Here is a 15,254-nt window from a genome sequence, read left to right on the forward strand (position 1 = left end):
ATCTTTTAATTTTCTCTTCATAATCTTCTATTTTTCCTCCATGGTTTGTTATTTTCCTTTTCCTTGTTTTAAGTTTATTAGCTTGTCAATGAGCAGATGCTTCTCCATGAGTGCACTTCTCATGCTGGTAGAGACCTGCTTCATGCTCTTCTGGTATCCTTTTTTACATATTGTTTCATTAACGATGCCCTCGTTTTTTTCCTCACCAGCTTGTAAGCAGTAGAGGATATGGCCTTCTTGGCATCTGGTTCGGACTAGTGGGATTTCAATGGGCTAGAACAATAACCAAAGATTAGAATCAACATGGGGAAAAGCCAAATTGAAAAAAAACCATTAAAATCAAAGATGAAAAACTCGAAATCTAAATCCAAAATTAAAATAGACCAAAACCCATGTCTACAAACTAGAAGAAAACCCAACCAAGTTCCACAACTGAAAATTAATTATAAATCAAAACAGAGCCACGAAGAAATAGAACTTTGAATCGAACTCCCAAATCTAAAATCAACCAAAACCTAAATAAAATAATTAGAAAAAAAATCCAAAACCACCCACCAAAACAAAAATGAGCCAATCACACAAGTGCACCCTAGAGAGTTAAGGACCAGTCTTCATAGCATACAAGATAAAGAAGAAATTCTTGAGAGAGAGAGAGGAAAGGTAGAGCTCAATCGGTTACACAAAGAGGGAGAAAAGCCTTCATCTTTACGAGTTCAAGCTTGGGGGCAAATGATCTGGGATTCAGGCTCCTTTTTCCCTCTCTCTTCAGTGTGTTCTTTCTCCAAATGGTGTACTTTACTCTCAAGAACTTAAGGTTGCCTAGTTTTGGAATCCACATTAACTACGCAGAGATCTCCAGTTTTCCTTTTCTTTTGGTTTTCTTTGGCTTCTGAAATCTGAATTCTTCCCCTTTCCCTTTTCGTATGTATTATGTCATCTTCATCTTCTTCTTCGTCTTTTTCTTCTTCTTTTTTTTTTCTTATTTTTTTATGGGCTGACGTAGCATGCCCATTTCCCCATGGTTTCACGGGCCAGTTGTCTATAGCAAAACTAGAGAATAAATAAAACTAATATTCGTTAATTGAAATCTCCCTTTGGCCCCCCTAGAAACTTTATGAAATGATGTCTCTCTCTCTAATCTCTCATACGTGAGCTTACCTATGTATGCTTACTTTTTCCTCTCTAAAAGATATGGTTTGGCCCTCATTAAATATCCTTTTTTTAATAAGCAAGATGATATTAGAAATAGGCATGTTGGGTGGCCTCCCGCATTCGGCCTACTCGACTCACTCGTCCGGCCCAATTTACCCCTCCCCTCGTGTCTCGACTCTCTCACTCTCAAACCCTCTCTCTCAACTCTCTCACTTGTCGTCGCTACAGCTCAAGTTGTTGCTATTGTTGAAACCAGCCGTCACTCCATCTCACATTGTAGTTGTAAGTATCTCAAACTCGAAATCTTAATTTATTTCAAAATCTGAATTATATTTGTTTTATTTTTTGTAATAGACGATAAGATTGTTTTAAGAATGATGTGGTTGTGTTTTTGATCCTGTGGAGTTTAATTTTTGAGAGATTCGAATTTCTGTGTTTGGGAGTTTATTTTTGGATGTTGTGGTATTTGAGGCCCACAAGCAGGTGGATGGTCAGGGGGCCCAATCTGTCCCCGGCATTTGGGCCAAGGCACTCACCCAAATAGAACGGGGATGGGGCTCTTAGCTGCCCGCTGGTTAGGGGTGGGTAGCACCATTAATTAATAATGTGAAAAATAAATCTTTTTTAGAAAAGATTAGGGAAGTGGTGCCCAATAAACAACTTTAAAAGTGAAATAGTACATCCTGGGTATAAAAGTAATTAAGAAAAGATACCAAATTCAAGATGAGCGGCGTAGATGGATGGACGGACCAGATGGTAGTTGATAGATTGGGAGGCTGATAGTTCTTCGGTTGGAGCATAGGTGGATGGATGGTGACAAATTTAGCATTCCACGCAACAAAACCATAGAGAGAAGAGAGAAAGAACAAAGAAAGAGAAAAGTGACGTGGAGAAGAGAGAAGAAAGGGAAGAGCTAAGAAGAGAGGGAAATATCCATTTAATGAGTAATAATAATATGATTTAAGAAGAAAAATAATATTTTTGATATATACGACAGAATAGATTTTGTGATTAACTTTAACATTGACACGTAGAACCTATTAATTATCAAATCAAGATTTAATTTTAATTTTAACAAAAAGTTATTATATTCTTAAGTCAGTGTGTAGAATATATCATGCATATCACTTAAATTGTAAGATTTGATTGATAAGATTTAAAATTTAAAATTTATCTTTAAAATATTTATGTCATATAAGTACTTTACTTCGGCAAACATACATTCAATAGCTATTTTGTCCCAACAATCCGACAACTATAAAATGTTACGTTATTCACACATTTTTTTGTTGCTTTTGACATTCCTTGTAATGCTGATTGTATTTAAGAAAAATTTACAAAAAATTTACTTATCCATGCGTCAGCTATTGATATGCTGAAAATTATAAAATTTGAAAAATTTAAATTTAAATTTCAAAAGAAAACTAATAAAATGAATCTTTGGAAGTACAGTTGGAAGTATATGTATTATGTAGCACTATTCTCCTATGTATAATGGAGAGTGTTACTGTTATATGTGAGAAACTCTTGAGGCTGTTCGAGCTCATGTCATCGTTCATATTTCAGCAAAGAACCCCATCCCTGTTTTCTAGTTCTCTCCGAGACAAGTCCATCCCATTGGGAGGAACATGTAAAATTGAGTCAAAGAGAAGCATAAAATGAGGAGCCTTGCTTTACATTTATCATGGTGAAATTGAAATGAGAACGGGTCTCCCAAGCTCTGTGCCTTTTGGGTTGTTCCCTTTGATAGTTGTGACTTTTCTTCATTGGGTAATGCTTATCTTCGATATGAGAGCAAGATGGCAATAGGGAGGCTTTCTTTTTTCTTCTTGATGAGCATGAAAAATAATAATACCCAAGTAGGAGGTTTGAATTTGAAGCCTTACAACAACATATGCCTTATTACAACAAATAGAGGGTATTGAAATTAATTAACTTTTTTATAAAAAAAAAATGCAAAATGGTACCAAAAGTTTGATCAATGTGACAATGCCCATGTTTCTTGGTTGAATAGAGAAGGGAATAATAAAAAATGTCAGTTATTTATCGCAATTGACTGCTTCTTTCGAAGACATTTTCTACGCTCTCATTTTCCATATTCTATAATTTATTCTGAAGTCAGTATGTAGAGCACGCCATAAACCTCACTTAAATGGTATGATTTGATTTGTAAGATCCAAATTTAAAAATCTTTTCAAATTAAAAATTTTTTTTTCTAAATCAAATTATGTCATGTAAACACTTTATTACACATTCTTTACACACCCGCTTGAGAATAGAATTTTTCTCTAGAATAAGGAAGCAAAAACTTATGGTTGCTACTATGTTGCACTTGTAGGCAGAGATCCATCAATCATCATGAAGGCATGGTGTATAAGTTGTTACAAGTGGAGTTTGAACTTCTTCCATCTTGATCATGATGTATTGTAGAAGATTACCACTTCAAGTCCAAGAAAACAGTATAGAAGATGCAATCTTTGGTGAAGAATAAGCTTTAGTTTCACAAAATAAATATGATTAGATCAACAACATATAACCGAAAGATACATAATTCCCCACTATTACGATAAGAGAAATACTTTAGTCACAAAGAGACTACACAAAAATAAACTCACAAACTAATGTGGCTTAATGCAGTATGTCATATTGTAAAATTACTTTTATTATAAAGTAGATCTAAAAGATCATATGAAGTCACGTCAGTTTATGGATTTATTTTTATACTCTCTTCGTATCCGTAGTACTTCTCTTACGATAAACAAAGAGTGACCAAAGAATTATTGAACTCTGCTATGTCAACAAAATAATACTAGCAGAGTAGTATGAGCATTTTCCGGTCAATGAAAGTGAGAATTGGACAAAATAAACTACTTTACGAAGAATGCCATAGAGGAACAGTATTCACACTATGCATTAGAGTGATAAAGCCCGGACTCTTGAGAGGATTATTTCTTTTTCTTTTTCTTTTAATTGTTGTTGGTAATTTTAGCTTTTAAAACAAAGAGATGATTTGCACATCATAAAGATTTGAGCCGTTAAAAGAATAAACTTGATTTGGTGTTATTTTGAGAGAGAGAGAGACCACCTTCTCTCAAAGGGGCAAGGAAAAGGTGACTTGCATTTCCAATGCAGATCCAAATATAAATAATGTCTTATTATATTGGAAGTTCAAAGTTTCAAACAGCTGAAGCGAATCTCTTTCCCATCAAAGCAGAAACAAGAAGAAACAAAAAGGAACAGAATGAAACAGACCATGAAATTTAGCACCTAACAGCAACTTTTAAGTGTGTGGACAGCAAAGAAATCATAGGAGAAAACAAAGGTTTCCAGTGCTGAGATTTGACTTAAATATCTGAAATCTCACTAGAAAAGAAGAAGAAGAAACAAAAGGAACAGAATGAAAGAGATGATGAAATTTAGCACCTAGCAGCACCTCTAAGTGTGGAGAGCAAATAAAGCATCAGGGAAAAAAATGGTTTCTAGTGTTGAGATTCGGTTTAAATATCAGAAATCGTACATTATACATCAAATTACTTGAGAAGTTGCTAAGATTGAGATACAAGTGAAATCCAATGTTTGATATGTTCTCTTTCTTTTCAATGTGTACTAAAAACTAGTAGCTCAATTCGATTCTAATTACAAACCGATTGAAAGTGAAGAAAAAACGAAATATGGCACCAATCCTTCTTGATCGGATGGCAAGAAAATTTATATGAGTTTTGGAACAAAACCCAAAGATCCACCTCGCACAAAGAAGGGAAAAAAAAAAAAAAAAAAAAAAAAGAGCAAGGCACCGCAAGCACTCAATCTAAGAGGTATATTTTGGTTCTCTGACTTGTCTTTCCCATCAAGAATCACCATGCTTGTGCCAACAAACAAGCATGGCGACACAGCGTCTCATGATGTAAAATCTAGCCTTCTGTTCCTTTGCTACGCTAGTACACTTACGGCCGATGGAAGAGTTCTTTTGTGAGCAGCTCCGGGGAAGGGTGCACTTTGAGGAGGAGCTTTTCTGGGAAAAACTCCTCAGGAGATTGGACTTTGAAGAAGAGCTCTTTGTTGAAGAACTCCTTGAAAATAGAGATTTGGAAGAAGTGGAGCAATGGCTACTTGAACCTTCCTTCTTTGATGGCTTCCATATCTCATCCATGTAATGCTCCTTATATATCTGAGGTTGGTGCTCCTTTCCTCTCCTTCACTACTTTGTATAAATCTCTCTCTCTCTCTCTCTCTCTCTGTGGTGTGGGCAGAGAGAAACAGAGGTGAAATGGGAAAGATTTATGGGGAAATTAGAATAGTAGTAGTGAGATTTGAACTTGAGATTAGGTGGTAGAGAGTGTGATCTAGTGTTTGAAATGCCAAAGGTGCCATGTCACACTTTTTTGCCAACTTGGCACCATGTTATTGGCTACATCTGTGAGTGCTCTAGTTCAGCTTCTCACATATTATAGTTTCCTCCTAATTGCTGTGTTGGACCTCCTCATTGTGGAGATCCATAACTCTTGTACGGTTCTCCGTTGTAAACTTAAAAATCACACATATTTAGAAGGGTATGGGAGGCAGTGGTCATTGGACAGTGACTAGCTGGTCCTCATGTGCAGGAACAGAGCAGGACTGTGCCCATTGTTCTGCAAAAATTGATACCTTTGTTTTGATACTTTTAAAGATTTCTGTAAACAAGGCTCCTTGATATATATATATATATATATATATATATATATATATATATATATATGACATTATAAAAGATGGAAGGAATCTGGAGTTAACTTGTGCTCCTGTTACAAATTACAATGCTCTCTCTCTTAGAAAATCATGTTGGAATCTTAAAAACTGTGTTATAAGGTTGGTTACATATAATAATAATAATTCACATTTAGTTGTCTCTGGTGTAATTGCTATGTTTTACTTCTCATGTTCTTTTAGGTAAGCTGATGTGCAAGTTTATGAACAAACAAATTCTTTTTGTGAAAATAGGGTTACCCTTCTTTTTTTCACAAATATGTAGTTTTATTATGGTAATTGTCTATGACATAATGCAATATTTTGGAATAAAGCAATTCTTGGATAGAACTTAGACTGCGTTTGAATGTTGAATTGAGTTGAGTTTTCTATAAATAGTAGTGAGTTGAGATAATGGAGTGAATTCTGTGAGGCCCACCTAATATGAGTTTAGATATATTTATGAGAAGTTGAAAAAGGTTGTGAGTCTCATATATAAAGAAGTTTTGAGTTAAAAAAGGTTGTAGATCTCATGTGTAAAGAAGTTTTGAGTTAAGATGAGTTTAATGATTTGATAGTTGAGTGTTTGGATATTAGAAGAAATCTAAATCTGAACTAAACTCAGCTGAGCCGAGTGTAGTCAATGAACCAAACGAACCCTTAAAAGTTCGATTCTGAAAAGAGAAAGATACATCATATGGTCCTTATTACATTAATTACTATTGGTATAAAATTTTTGTACATGTAGATCCCACGTAAGCATTTAATATTGTGTCTATCTCTCTCCAATTGGACCATCCAATTTGGTCAAGAAAATAGTGAAGATCTCAGTTGAATATTTTGATCCATTAAATGCATTCAATTCTCTCACTCATATATATTTATTTTTGATGTGAATATTTCAAGCTCATATACTACCCTACCTAAATATACCTTTATAGAGTGAGAAACCATGAAGTGTGCATATACTATGTTGGAGGTTTAGATACACAAGCACATGCAACCATTTGGAGCAGCAGTCAGATTGCCTGTAATATTTACAAATTAATTCATTTAAGGTACAACTCCAATTTTAAAATATTCAATCAGGATGCTTTGTTGAACCCATCATGTGAAAAAACCAGTCTCTGCCTCTTATTTCCAGATTCTTGTAGGAATATCTAATCTCAAATCAGGGTTTTTTTTTTCCTTTAAAATATTTATCTTCCAATGCCATGAAAATAAGGAAATATATAAATAAAATAGCCAAATAGGGAATCTTAAAACGAGAAAGTTTAAAATAAATAAATTAATTAATTAAAAAAAAAGGTTTTTATGTAATTTGACTAGTCAAAATTAGTCCCAATACAAACATTCAAGTCCTTTGTTTGTAAAATGTGAATGTTAACATAAAAAATAAAGGAAATTACAGGCCCCATGTGAGACCTTTAAAGAATATTAGACTCATCGTTTAAAGGAATACTTGACCATAACTGAGTATTTGAGATCAATGAATAAGATTAGAGCAATTTTCTTTTTTTTTTTTTTTTTAGCCGAGCATTACATAGAATTTGTAAGTAAAGAATGACAGCTCCATAGATAAGAACAATGAGCACATGAAATATCCCAAAACTCAAGCACTTAATTCTTTTACGAGAATTTGGATATCTTAAAGTTTATATTAACAGAAAGATATATGCATAAAAAAAAGTCATATTACAATTTATTGTCGAATGTGTGAAATTTTTGGATAACATTAAGGAAAATGATACTATGCCGCTTGAGTTTGTCCCCTTAAGTTGACCGCTCATATATTTTATTTTTTTAATTTTTTTGCTTAATGGTTAAAGAAGTGACTATTAGTGTATTGATTTTTTTTCAATTTTTAAAAAATATTTAAAGATATTTAAAAAATGTTTAAAAAAAATGTAATTTGCACTAGGAGAATGCCTAGTGGTCAAACCTGGGCAACATAGTAGCACTACCCTCGTTGCAAAAATGGCATGGTACTCGGTAGATGGGATACAACATGGTATAAAATTGTAGGTTAAGTGCAATGTAGTTCACATGTAATAATGAAGTATAGTAACAAAAGAAAATTTTAGTTTGCCCTTGCGTTTGCCCTCTATTGCATTTTTTATTTTTTAAAATGTTTAAAGAAGTTACTACTAGTAAATTTATGTTTTTTTTTTAATTTTATTAAAAAAAAGTAGAATGAATTAGCAGTCACGCCCAACTGTAAGAGCTGGGCGACACAGTAACATGACCATCATGGAGGTTGGATATTTACGGAAATGTTAATTATTCTAGTATTTAGAGCTACTTGTATTGTATTTAAACGAAATAAGTTTCAATTTCTCCCCTTTTAGGAGGAGTTAGATTGTAATGTTACATTAGGACCTAGGGTCCCTAAAGCCTGTGTTGCATGTCATTTTAGTTTTTGTGGGGACTACTAATATCCTAACTCTTGTGGCCATCTATTGTCCATTTCGATATATAGATCAGCAATTCGAGACATCGGTTTTTAAGTTATTAGAAAGGAGGATGGAATGGAAAAAAGATGATGAATAATGTGTTGGAAAATGAGGCCACAAAGAAGGGGCAAAGAAGCAGCAGCAGCTAGGGGCCTCTTAGACATGGGCATGCACGTATAGCTGTTATGCCAAGTGGCTCTCTTCCCCCAACCATGCATCTGGCCCCCCCTTCCCCCATCTAGTGAATAAATGCTATGATAATGCACAAATAGAAACTAAGGCTGGATTTAGATGTTGAGTTAAATTAAATTAAATTGAGTTCTTTATAAATAGTAGTGAGTTGAGATAGTAGAGTGAGTTTTGTAAGACCCACTTAAGATGAGTTTAGATATGTTTAGATATTAAGATGGGTTTAGATGTATTTGATGTTGAAAAAAAAGTTGTGGGTCTCGCGTATAAAGAGATGTTGAGTTGAAAAAGATTGTGGGTCCCACGTGTAAAGATGTTTTAAGTTGAAATGAGTTTAGTAATTTGAGAATTAAATGTTTAGATATTAGAAGAGGTCTAAATCTGAACTGAAATCGGTCAAGGAATCAAATACAATCTAAATAATCAATAAATGATTGATTGGAAGGAAAAGGAACACGTTGAGAACCTAAAATAATGCCAAATTGCGTAGTGTTCTTGATATTTTTTTCATTTTAAAGTAAGTGTTTTATAGGTCAGTTTATTCACACACACTCAATACAGTACTGATGATGTATTTAGATACTGACTTGTACGTAGCACGACTGTTTCATCTCCCAAAGAGGAGTTAACAATGTTTTTTTAGGTTTGGTCATGTGGGGATCATGAGATGATCATACTAGCTAGCAATTGGATCATGCACATGGAAACATGTGGTGTGCACAAGAGCTGTCGAGGAGGTGTGAGCGAGCTAGGCACACCTTATAAACGTGGATCCTTGCAACACAGACTTAGAACTCAAGCAATACTGGTCAAACTAAGTAATAAATACTTCTTTAATTTGGTGCATATGGTCCATTGCATTTACTTCTGTCTGAAAATCTTCCTGTAGCCAATTAAATAATTCGGACTTGCCTCCTTTGCTTATTAAATCCATCTTAACTCATCATTATAATTTTTTTAAATTTTAATATAAAATATAATAAACAATTTAAATTTTTTAAATCTCAAAATAATAATAATATTAAAAAATAATATTTTAATAATATTTTATTATCTCAACTCAACTCAATTCAGTTCAACATCAAAACATAGCTCTCTATATGAGCTTATATATCAACACAATTCCCAACAAATGAGACGGTAATATTGTAAACATGGAAAAAAAAAAAACATTACATGTGATGTGAAAATATTTTGAATCTGTTTTTGAATATATAAAATGATCTGAATCTATTTCAATATTCTATTATGATATGACGTGATATTTGAAAACTTTTGACATAGCTCAATAAATTGTGTGCAATTTTGGATCTGACAGGATAGTTTAGGGGTTGAGTCCAATTTTCTGACATAATTTTTGACCCAAATGTGATCCATTACGAAGTAATTGGACACGATGGAGAACTTGAAATCTTTCATCAGAGGAGACAGGAAATCGAATTTGCTGTCTAAAAAGTTCTCTCGATGAAGGGGAATCGAACCATAGGGTCAAATGTGTTCTGATTGACAGCAGCTCACCTCGTACCTTTTCTGAGGTAACTGGAAGTAAATTCAGTCTCAAAACGGCCGTAAGGATAGTTTTATTACACACATTTTTCAACCATCATCTTTTGTTTTCTTGCTACTGCTGGAATGGATATTATAGGGGTTCTTGCAGAGAAAAACAGATACCCCTTCCATCGTAGAGCCGTGTGGAAGAATGTTTTAACAACTAGTTTTAAGTTACATTTAGATGTTGAAGTAAGTTGAATTAAGTTGAGTTGAAATGATAAAATATTGTTAGAATATTATTTTTTAATATTATTATTATTTTAGGATTTGAAAAAATTGAATTGTTTATTATATTTTGTGTTAAAATTTAAAAAAATTGTAATGATGAATTAAGATGAGTTGAGAGAAATTAAAGATTCAATGTTTTCTTTCTCATATCCGTGAGTTGAATAAGAAGCTTCATAATGCATGCTTGACCTTCCCTTAGGTCCCTTGTTGCCTTACATCAACCTTTTCTTATGTATTGACACCGGGTGTCTAGGAACAATGTCTTGACTAATCTCCAGAGTGCACATGCCTTGAACAAGAAGTTTTTCAGAAGTGCACCTTGGATAATTTAAGGGACAAGTCTCTAGTCCAATTGTCTCTAGAGATTGTTTGCATCAAATGAGATTCAAACTTTAGACCTAGAGAGAGCATGCCTCCAAGACCAAGACTATTACCACTTGAGCCAACTCCTAGGGATCAGTTGAACTACATCAACCTTCGAATGGTCATCTGACCAGTGTGTTCTTTGAGGGGTAATGTCATTGTTTCAAAACACAAAGGAAATAATGTGGAGTTATTAATCAAAAACCGGAGCGAGAGAGAGAGAGAGAACTGGATACATTTATCACCTCAATCCGTTCATATTTAAGGGAAAATACATTTGTAGCAAAAGCCACAACTGCAATTGATTGCCCTTCAACATCAGGATCCTTGAAGTAGCGTTCCTCCTGATCGGGGAGCTCCTATTGATTAATGAAATGCGGCTGCCAAAAAAACTCTGTTATCTTAGCAAACCTGAATAAGATAAAGAATGAGTATTTTTGCAAGTTTCTAATGGTGGTTTATAAGTTTCCTTTTAAGGAATTTAAGCACTTCTGGACAAAAGTGTTGGAAGTTTCGGATGAATGATCGTAATAGCAATTGTGTAAAAACATCACAATCACATAACAAGCTCATATCAATTCTCCCTTCATTAACTTTCATCCCAGAGGTAATCTTGACTCTGATGTCCCCTTCTAAAATGATCAATCAACTAGAAAAAAAAGTAACGCTTAGTTAATGTGTTTTCCAGTCATTGTTTTGGTTCTTCCATCATTTTTTTTTTTTTTTTATCAGTAAGTTTTTGTTCTTTCTTCAATTAAAGTAATACTCCTAAAATTAATTTCCTTATGCCCCCCAAGTATGACTGTAAGCCCAACTTGATAGCAATAAATTAAAGACAAGCAAAGCTGGGCAGAGCATGGTTCAGGTCATTTAAGCTATGCACGTATGCTTGTTGGAGACCAGTTAAACCCCTGGACGTATATATTGCCAACTGATTATAGTTTTTTGCTTTATAAGTTACAGGTTGTTGCTCAAGTCTCTCTTACATTACTTCAACAAGCACACAAAAAGTTTGCACAATGCAAAGGCATCAAGCTTCAGTACGTTGAAACTAACCAAGTGAAACAGAAAAACTTTAGAGAGTTCACATGCTTATAATTTTTTTAAAGAAATAAAGAAATAATCATGATAACTCAAAACTAGTGCTAAGCCACTCTAGATAAATAACACAAACATCCAACAAAATTCAAATATCTGTATCTGTGGTATGTAATAGAACATTTTCCTTCCTCATTTCAAAGCTCAAGTACTTGAATGCAATGCATTGATCAGAAAACGCACAATTAGACCCTGCATACCTGGAGGTCGCTAATAAACAAAAGGAATGAACTTGTATCTAACTTTAGCCGCATACTCCACATATCCATCCCCGAAAGTCTCGATCATCAAAGCCTCCTCCAGCTTTGCCTTCTGCTCGTAGTACAGCAAACAAACTGCTACAACAAACAGCGAGCTCAAAGGTGCTCGAAGTGCAACAGAGTAAGTTACAAACAGTAGCATTGTGGATGAATATATCGGATGGCGGACCCAGCGATATGGACCAAACTGCACTACAGCAGTTGGTTCAACCACCTTTTCCGAATAGTTTGCAAGATACAACGTCGCCTTATACTGCATCAAGAGAGTTGCAATGATCGAAATCCAAATTGGCACATTGCTCCACCCGCCGGGGATATGATGCAGCTCTGGCCCTTCAAATGCGGCCAACCAGTGCCCAGCCATGACTCCCACACAGAACAAAAGTCGGTACCACTTGGGCGGGTTCACGTCCCACTTGGGGTCATGCGTGCGAGCATTGTAATCCCCATATAACCGTTTCCTTACACTAACATTGAAGAAAAAGAAATAATGGTACACAAAGAAGAAAACGAAAGGCCAACCTTCAAGAAAGCCATTGAAATGGGCGGGTGGGACAAGAGTGAGCCAAGTAAATGCTGAGGTAACAATGGCAAGTTGCTCAAATATGCTAGCTTCACCACGTGCGTGCTTGCGGAAGCAGTATAACCCAAAAACAGCAAGCGAAATCGCCACGAACCACGGCCAGAACAACCAAGTCCAGCTGAAGAACATCCAGAAAAAGGGGTTGAAAAGCATATTCACAGTCCATTTTGTGGCTGCAATTGCTATGGATAAGACCCCAGACCATTTAACGATATCAATAGGAGTTAAATGAGAAAGGGTTCTCTTCAACGAATCAAGTGAGAAGTTTTTTAGGGCTTTCAGCAGTGGATTCTGAGAATCTGAGCTGGCGGTGTTGGAATATGAGCACTTGAGAGGAGGTAACAAATGACTTCTCAATTTGGTTACTGATAATGATATCGGGATTACATTAGAAGAGCAATGTAACGGGGATTTAGTGGGTTCAAGGCTTTGGTGGCGCTGATGAAAACCGACCGGCAAACGTTTGTTCAAATGTCTGAAAGAAACTTTATTGTTTGTGGTTAAAAACCTAAAAGGGAGGATTTGGGAGTGGAGAAGCAGTGAGCTTGCTTCCATAGTTGTCTGATGCAAATCAGTAATGGTTTCTTACGAAAATTCAGCTGAGCTGAGCATTGTTTCGAGCAGGAAACGAAAGCAAAGGGATTTGGGGAAGAGAGAATCGCGCCATCGACTATAGTGGCACGATGGGAGTACGGTTTAGCGGATATAAGGATATAATCGGGCCAAACCCACTTTAGTAAATCTGTAACGGCCCACATTTGAAATTGAGAAATGAATGGAATTGAGTTCTTCTACTCATCATTCCTATATCATATATTTTTTAAGAGAAAAAAAAAATTAAAAATTAAAAAAATTAAAAATTATGTATAATGTATAGTATAAAAATGATGAATATAATTTTTCTAATCTAAATAGCTACGCATATATCTTATTATATTTAATAATATTTTGATTACAAGTATTAATTTTAAAAAAATTATTTGTAGACTCTCTCGTGCATTTTGTTTTTTGAAAAAATAGGTAAGTATAAAATCTATATAAAAAACTTACATTTGAATGATCAACCTTACTATTTTTTGAAGGGAATGTGCGATATTTATACATTTTAGAACTTTATGTTGATTTCATCTATCTCTTTAAGGCCTGATTTGAATAGTGAGTTGAGATGAGATGAGTTGAGATGATTTGTAAATATTAGCGAGATATTTAAGTTGAGATGAAATGAGTTAGAAATAGTTTGAGACTTGAGTTAAAATGTTTTATGGAGTTTCATAAAATAAGAGAGAAAAAGTTAAATAAAAATATTATAAAATTAAAATATTGTTAAAATATAATTTGTTAATAAATTATTTTTATTTTGGGATTTGAAATGTTGAATTGTTTTTTGTATTTTGTTTAAAAATTTTTAAAAATTGTAATAATTAGATAACAATTAAATGAAAAAAATTAAAAATTAAAAATTAAAAATTATTTATATTTATAATATTTAAATATTAAGATGAGATGAAAACTTATTTCTATACCAACAAGCATAAGTTGCTAATGACATAGATGATGCTGGCGTACTTTCAAGTCTTGGCCCATAGCCATAGGGTCGCTTTCCATTGATTTATATTAGAGTTTTCCTTCTTTTATCTCAACTAATTTTATTACAATTCCTTTTAATTATTATAAATTTTTTAAAATTTTAAATAAAATCTAATAAATAATTCAATATTTTTAAATTAAAAAAAAACACTTGTTAATCACATTACTAAGAGCACTCCCAATGGATTTTTTATTTTATCATTTAAAATATATCACTAAAATCCACTTTTTCTATTTTACATACTGACTTTTACAATATATCATACATCAGTTTATTTATTTTTTCTTCATATCATTTAAATATTATACTTTTTAATCTTTTTTATTCATTTCAAATATTTTCTCTAATTATCAATGATATCTTCATATCTTTTGATATTTACAATATCTTTTCATATACAATATTATATAATTATGTTTTATTTTAAATTAATCTAAATTTATGAGCTAAACTAAAATATAAATTAATTCCATAAAATAGACAATGGTATATACTTACAACTATACGCACAACTAACAGACATTTTGGTTTGCTATTGTATCCCAGAAAATAATCTCTTTTCTTAATACATATGATCTCGATTTCCCGTACATATGATCTCAATTAGATATTTTGGTTTGCTATTGTATCCCAGAAAATAATCTCTTTTCTTAATACATATGATCCCGATTTCCCGTACATATGATCTCAATTTTTTATACACATTCTGCACTATCATGTTCCGAAAGTTTACTTTCTAATTTATGCAATGGAAGAAAGGAATTTGGGATTGAAACCGAAATAAAGTTTACTTTCTAATTTTTGTAGTGAAAGAAAAAAATAAGAAGTAAGAGAGAGAAATGAATAACAACGGTAGTACTGTAATAAACTGTATTGTAAAGATGAAATACATAATAGATATTTTAAGCTCTTTCCTTTAAATTTTATAAAAAGTTAAATTTTACGAGAGCCATTGGTAGAGCTCTAAAATGTAAAAAAAAAAAAAAAAATTGACAAAAGTGACTGTACGAGGTATTAAAATATCTCGCGGCGCCCAAACACTCCGTATAGATACATATATGTTACAT

General features: G+C 33.5%; 2 protein-coding genes across 2 annotated transcripts; both read right to left on the bottom strand.

Moving 5' to 3' along the window:
* Positions 1-4,642: 4,642 nt before the first annotated feature.
* Positions 4,643-5,475, bottom strand: LOC121240604 (uncharacterized serine-rich protein C1E8.05-like). Its single transcript, XM_041138082.1, has one exon. The coding sequence runs from the start codon at positions 5,300-5,302 to the stop codon at positions 5,000-5,002; it is 303 nt and encodes a 100-aa protein (XP_040994016.1). The 5' UTR covers positions 5,303-5,475; the 3' UTR covers positions 4,643-4,999.
* Positions 5,476-10,833: 5,358 nt separating this feature from the next.
* LOC121240605 lies at positions 10,834-13,298 on the bottom strand. Its single transcript, XM_041138083.1, has 2 exons — positions 11,957-13,298; positions 10,834-11,038 (listed from the first exon to the last, which is right to left on the bottom strand). The coding sequence occupies exon 1, from the start codon at positions 13,152-13,154 to the stop codon at positions 11,967-11,969; it is 1,188 nt and encodes a 395-aa protein (XP_040994017.1). The 5' UTR covers positions 13,155-13,298; the 3' UTR covers positions 10,834-11,038; positions 11,957-11,966.
* Between the last annotated feature and the right edge of the window lie 1,956 nt (positions 13,299-15,254).

Source organism: Juglans microcarpa x Juglans regia, chromosome 7S (genome assembly GCF_004785595.1).
Source record: "Juglans microcarpa x Juglans regia isolate MS1-56 chromosome 7S, Jm3101_v1.0, whole genome shotgun sequence".
Lineage (NCBI taxonomy): Eukaryota > Viridiplantae > Streptophyta > Magnoliopsida > Fagales > Juglandaceae > Juglans > Juglans microcarpa x Juglans regia.

Excerpts from the sequence above, each read along its gene's own strand:
- LOC121240604 (XM_041138082.1), bottom strand. The coding sequence starts at position 5,302 with ATGGATGAGATATGGAAGCCATCAAAGAAGGAAGGTTCAAGTAGCCAT.
- LOC121240605 (XM_041138083.1), bottom strand. The coding sequence starts at position 13,154 with ATGGAAGCAAGCTCACTGCTTCTCCACTCCCAAATCCTCCCTTTTAGG.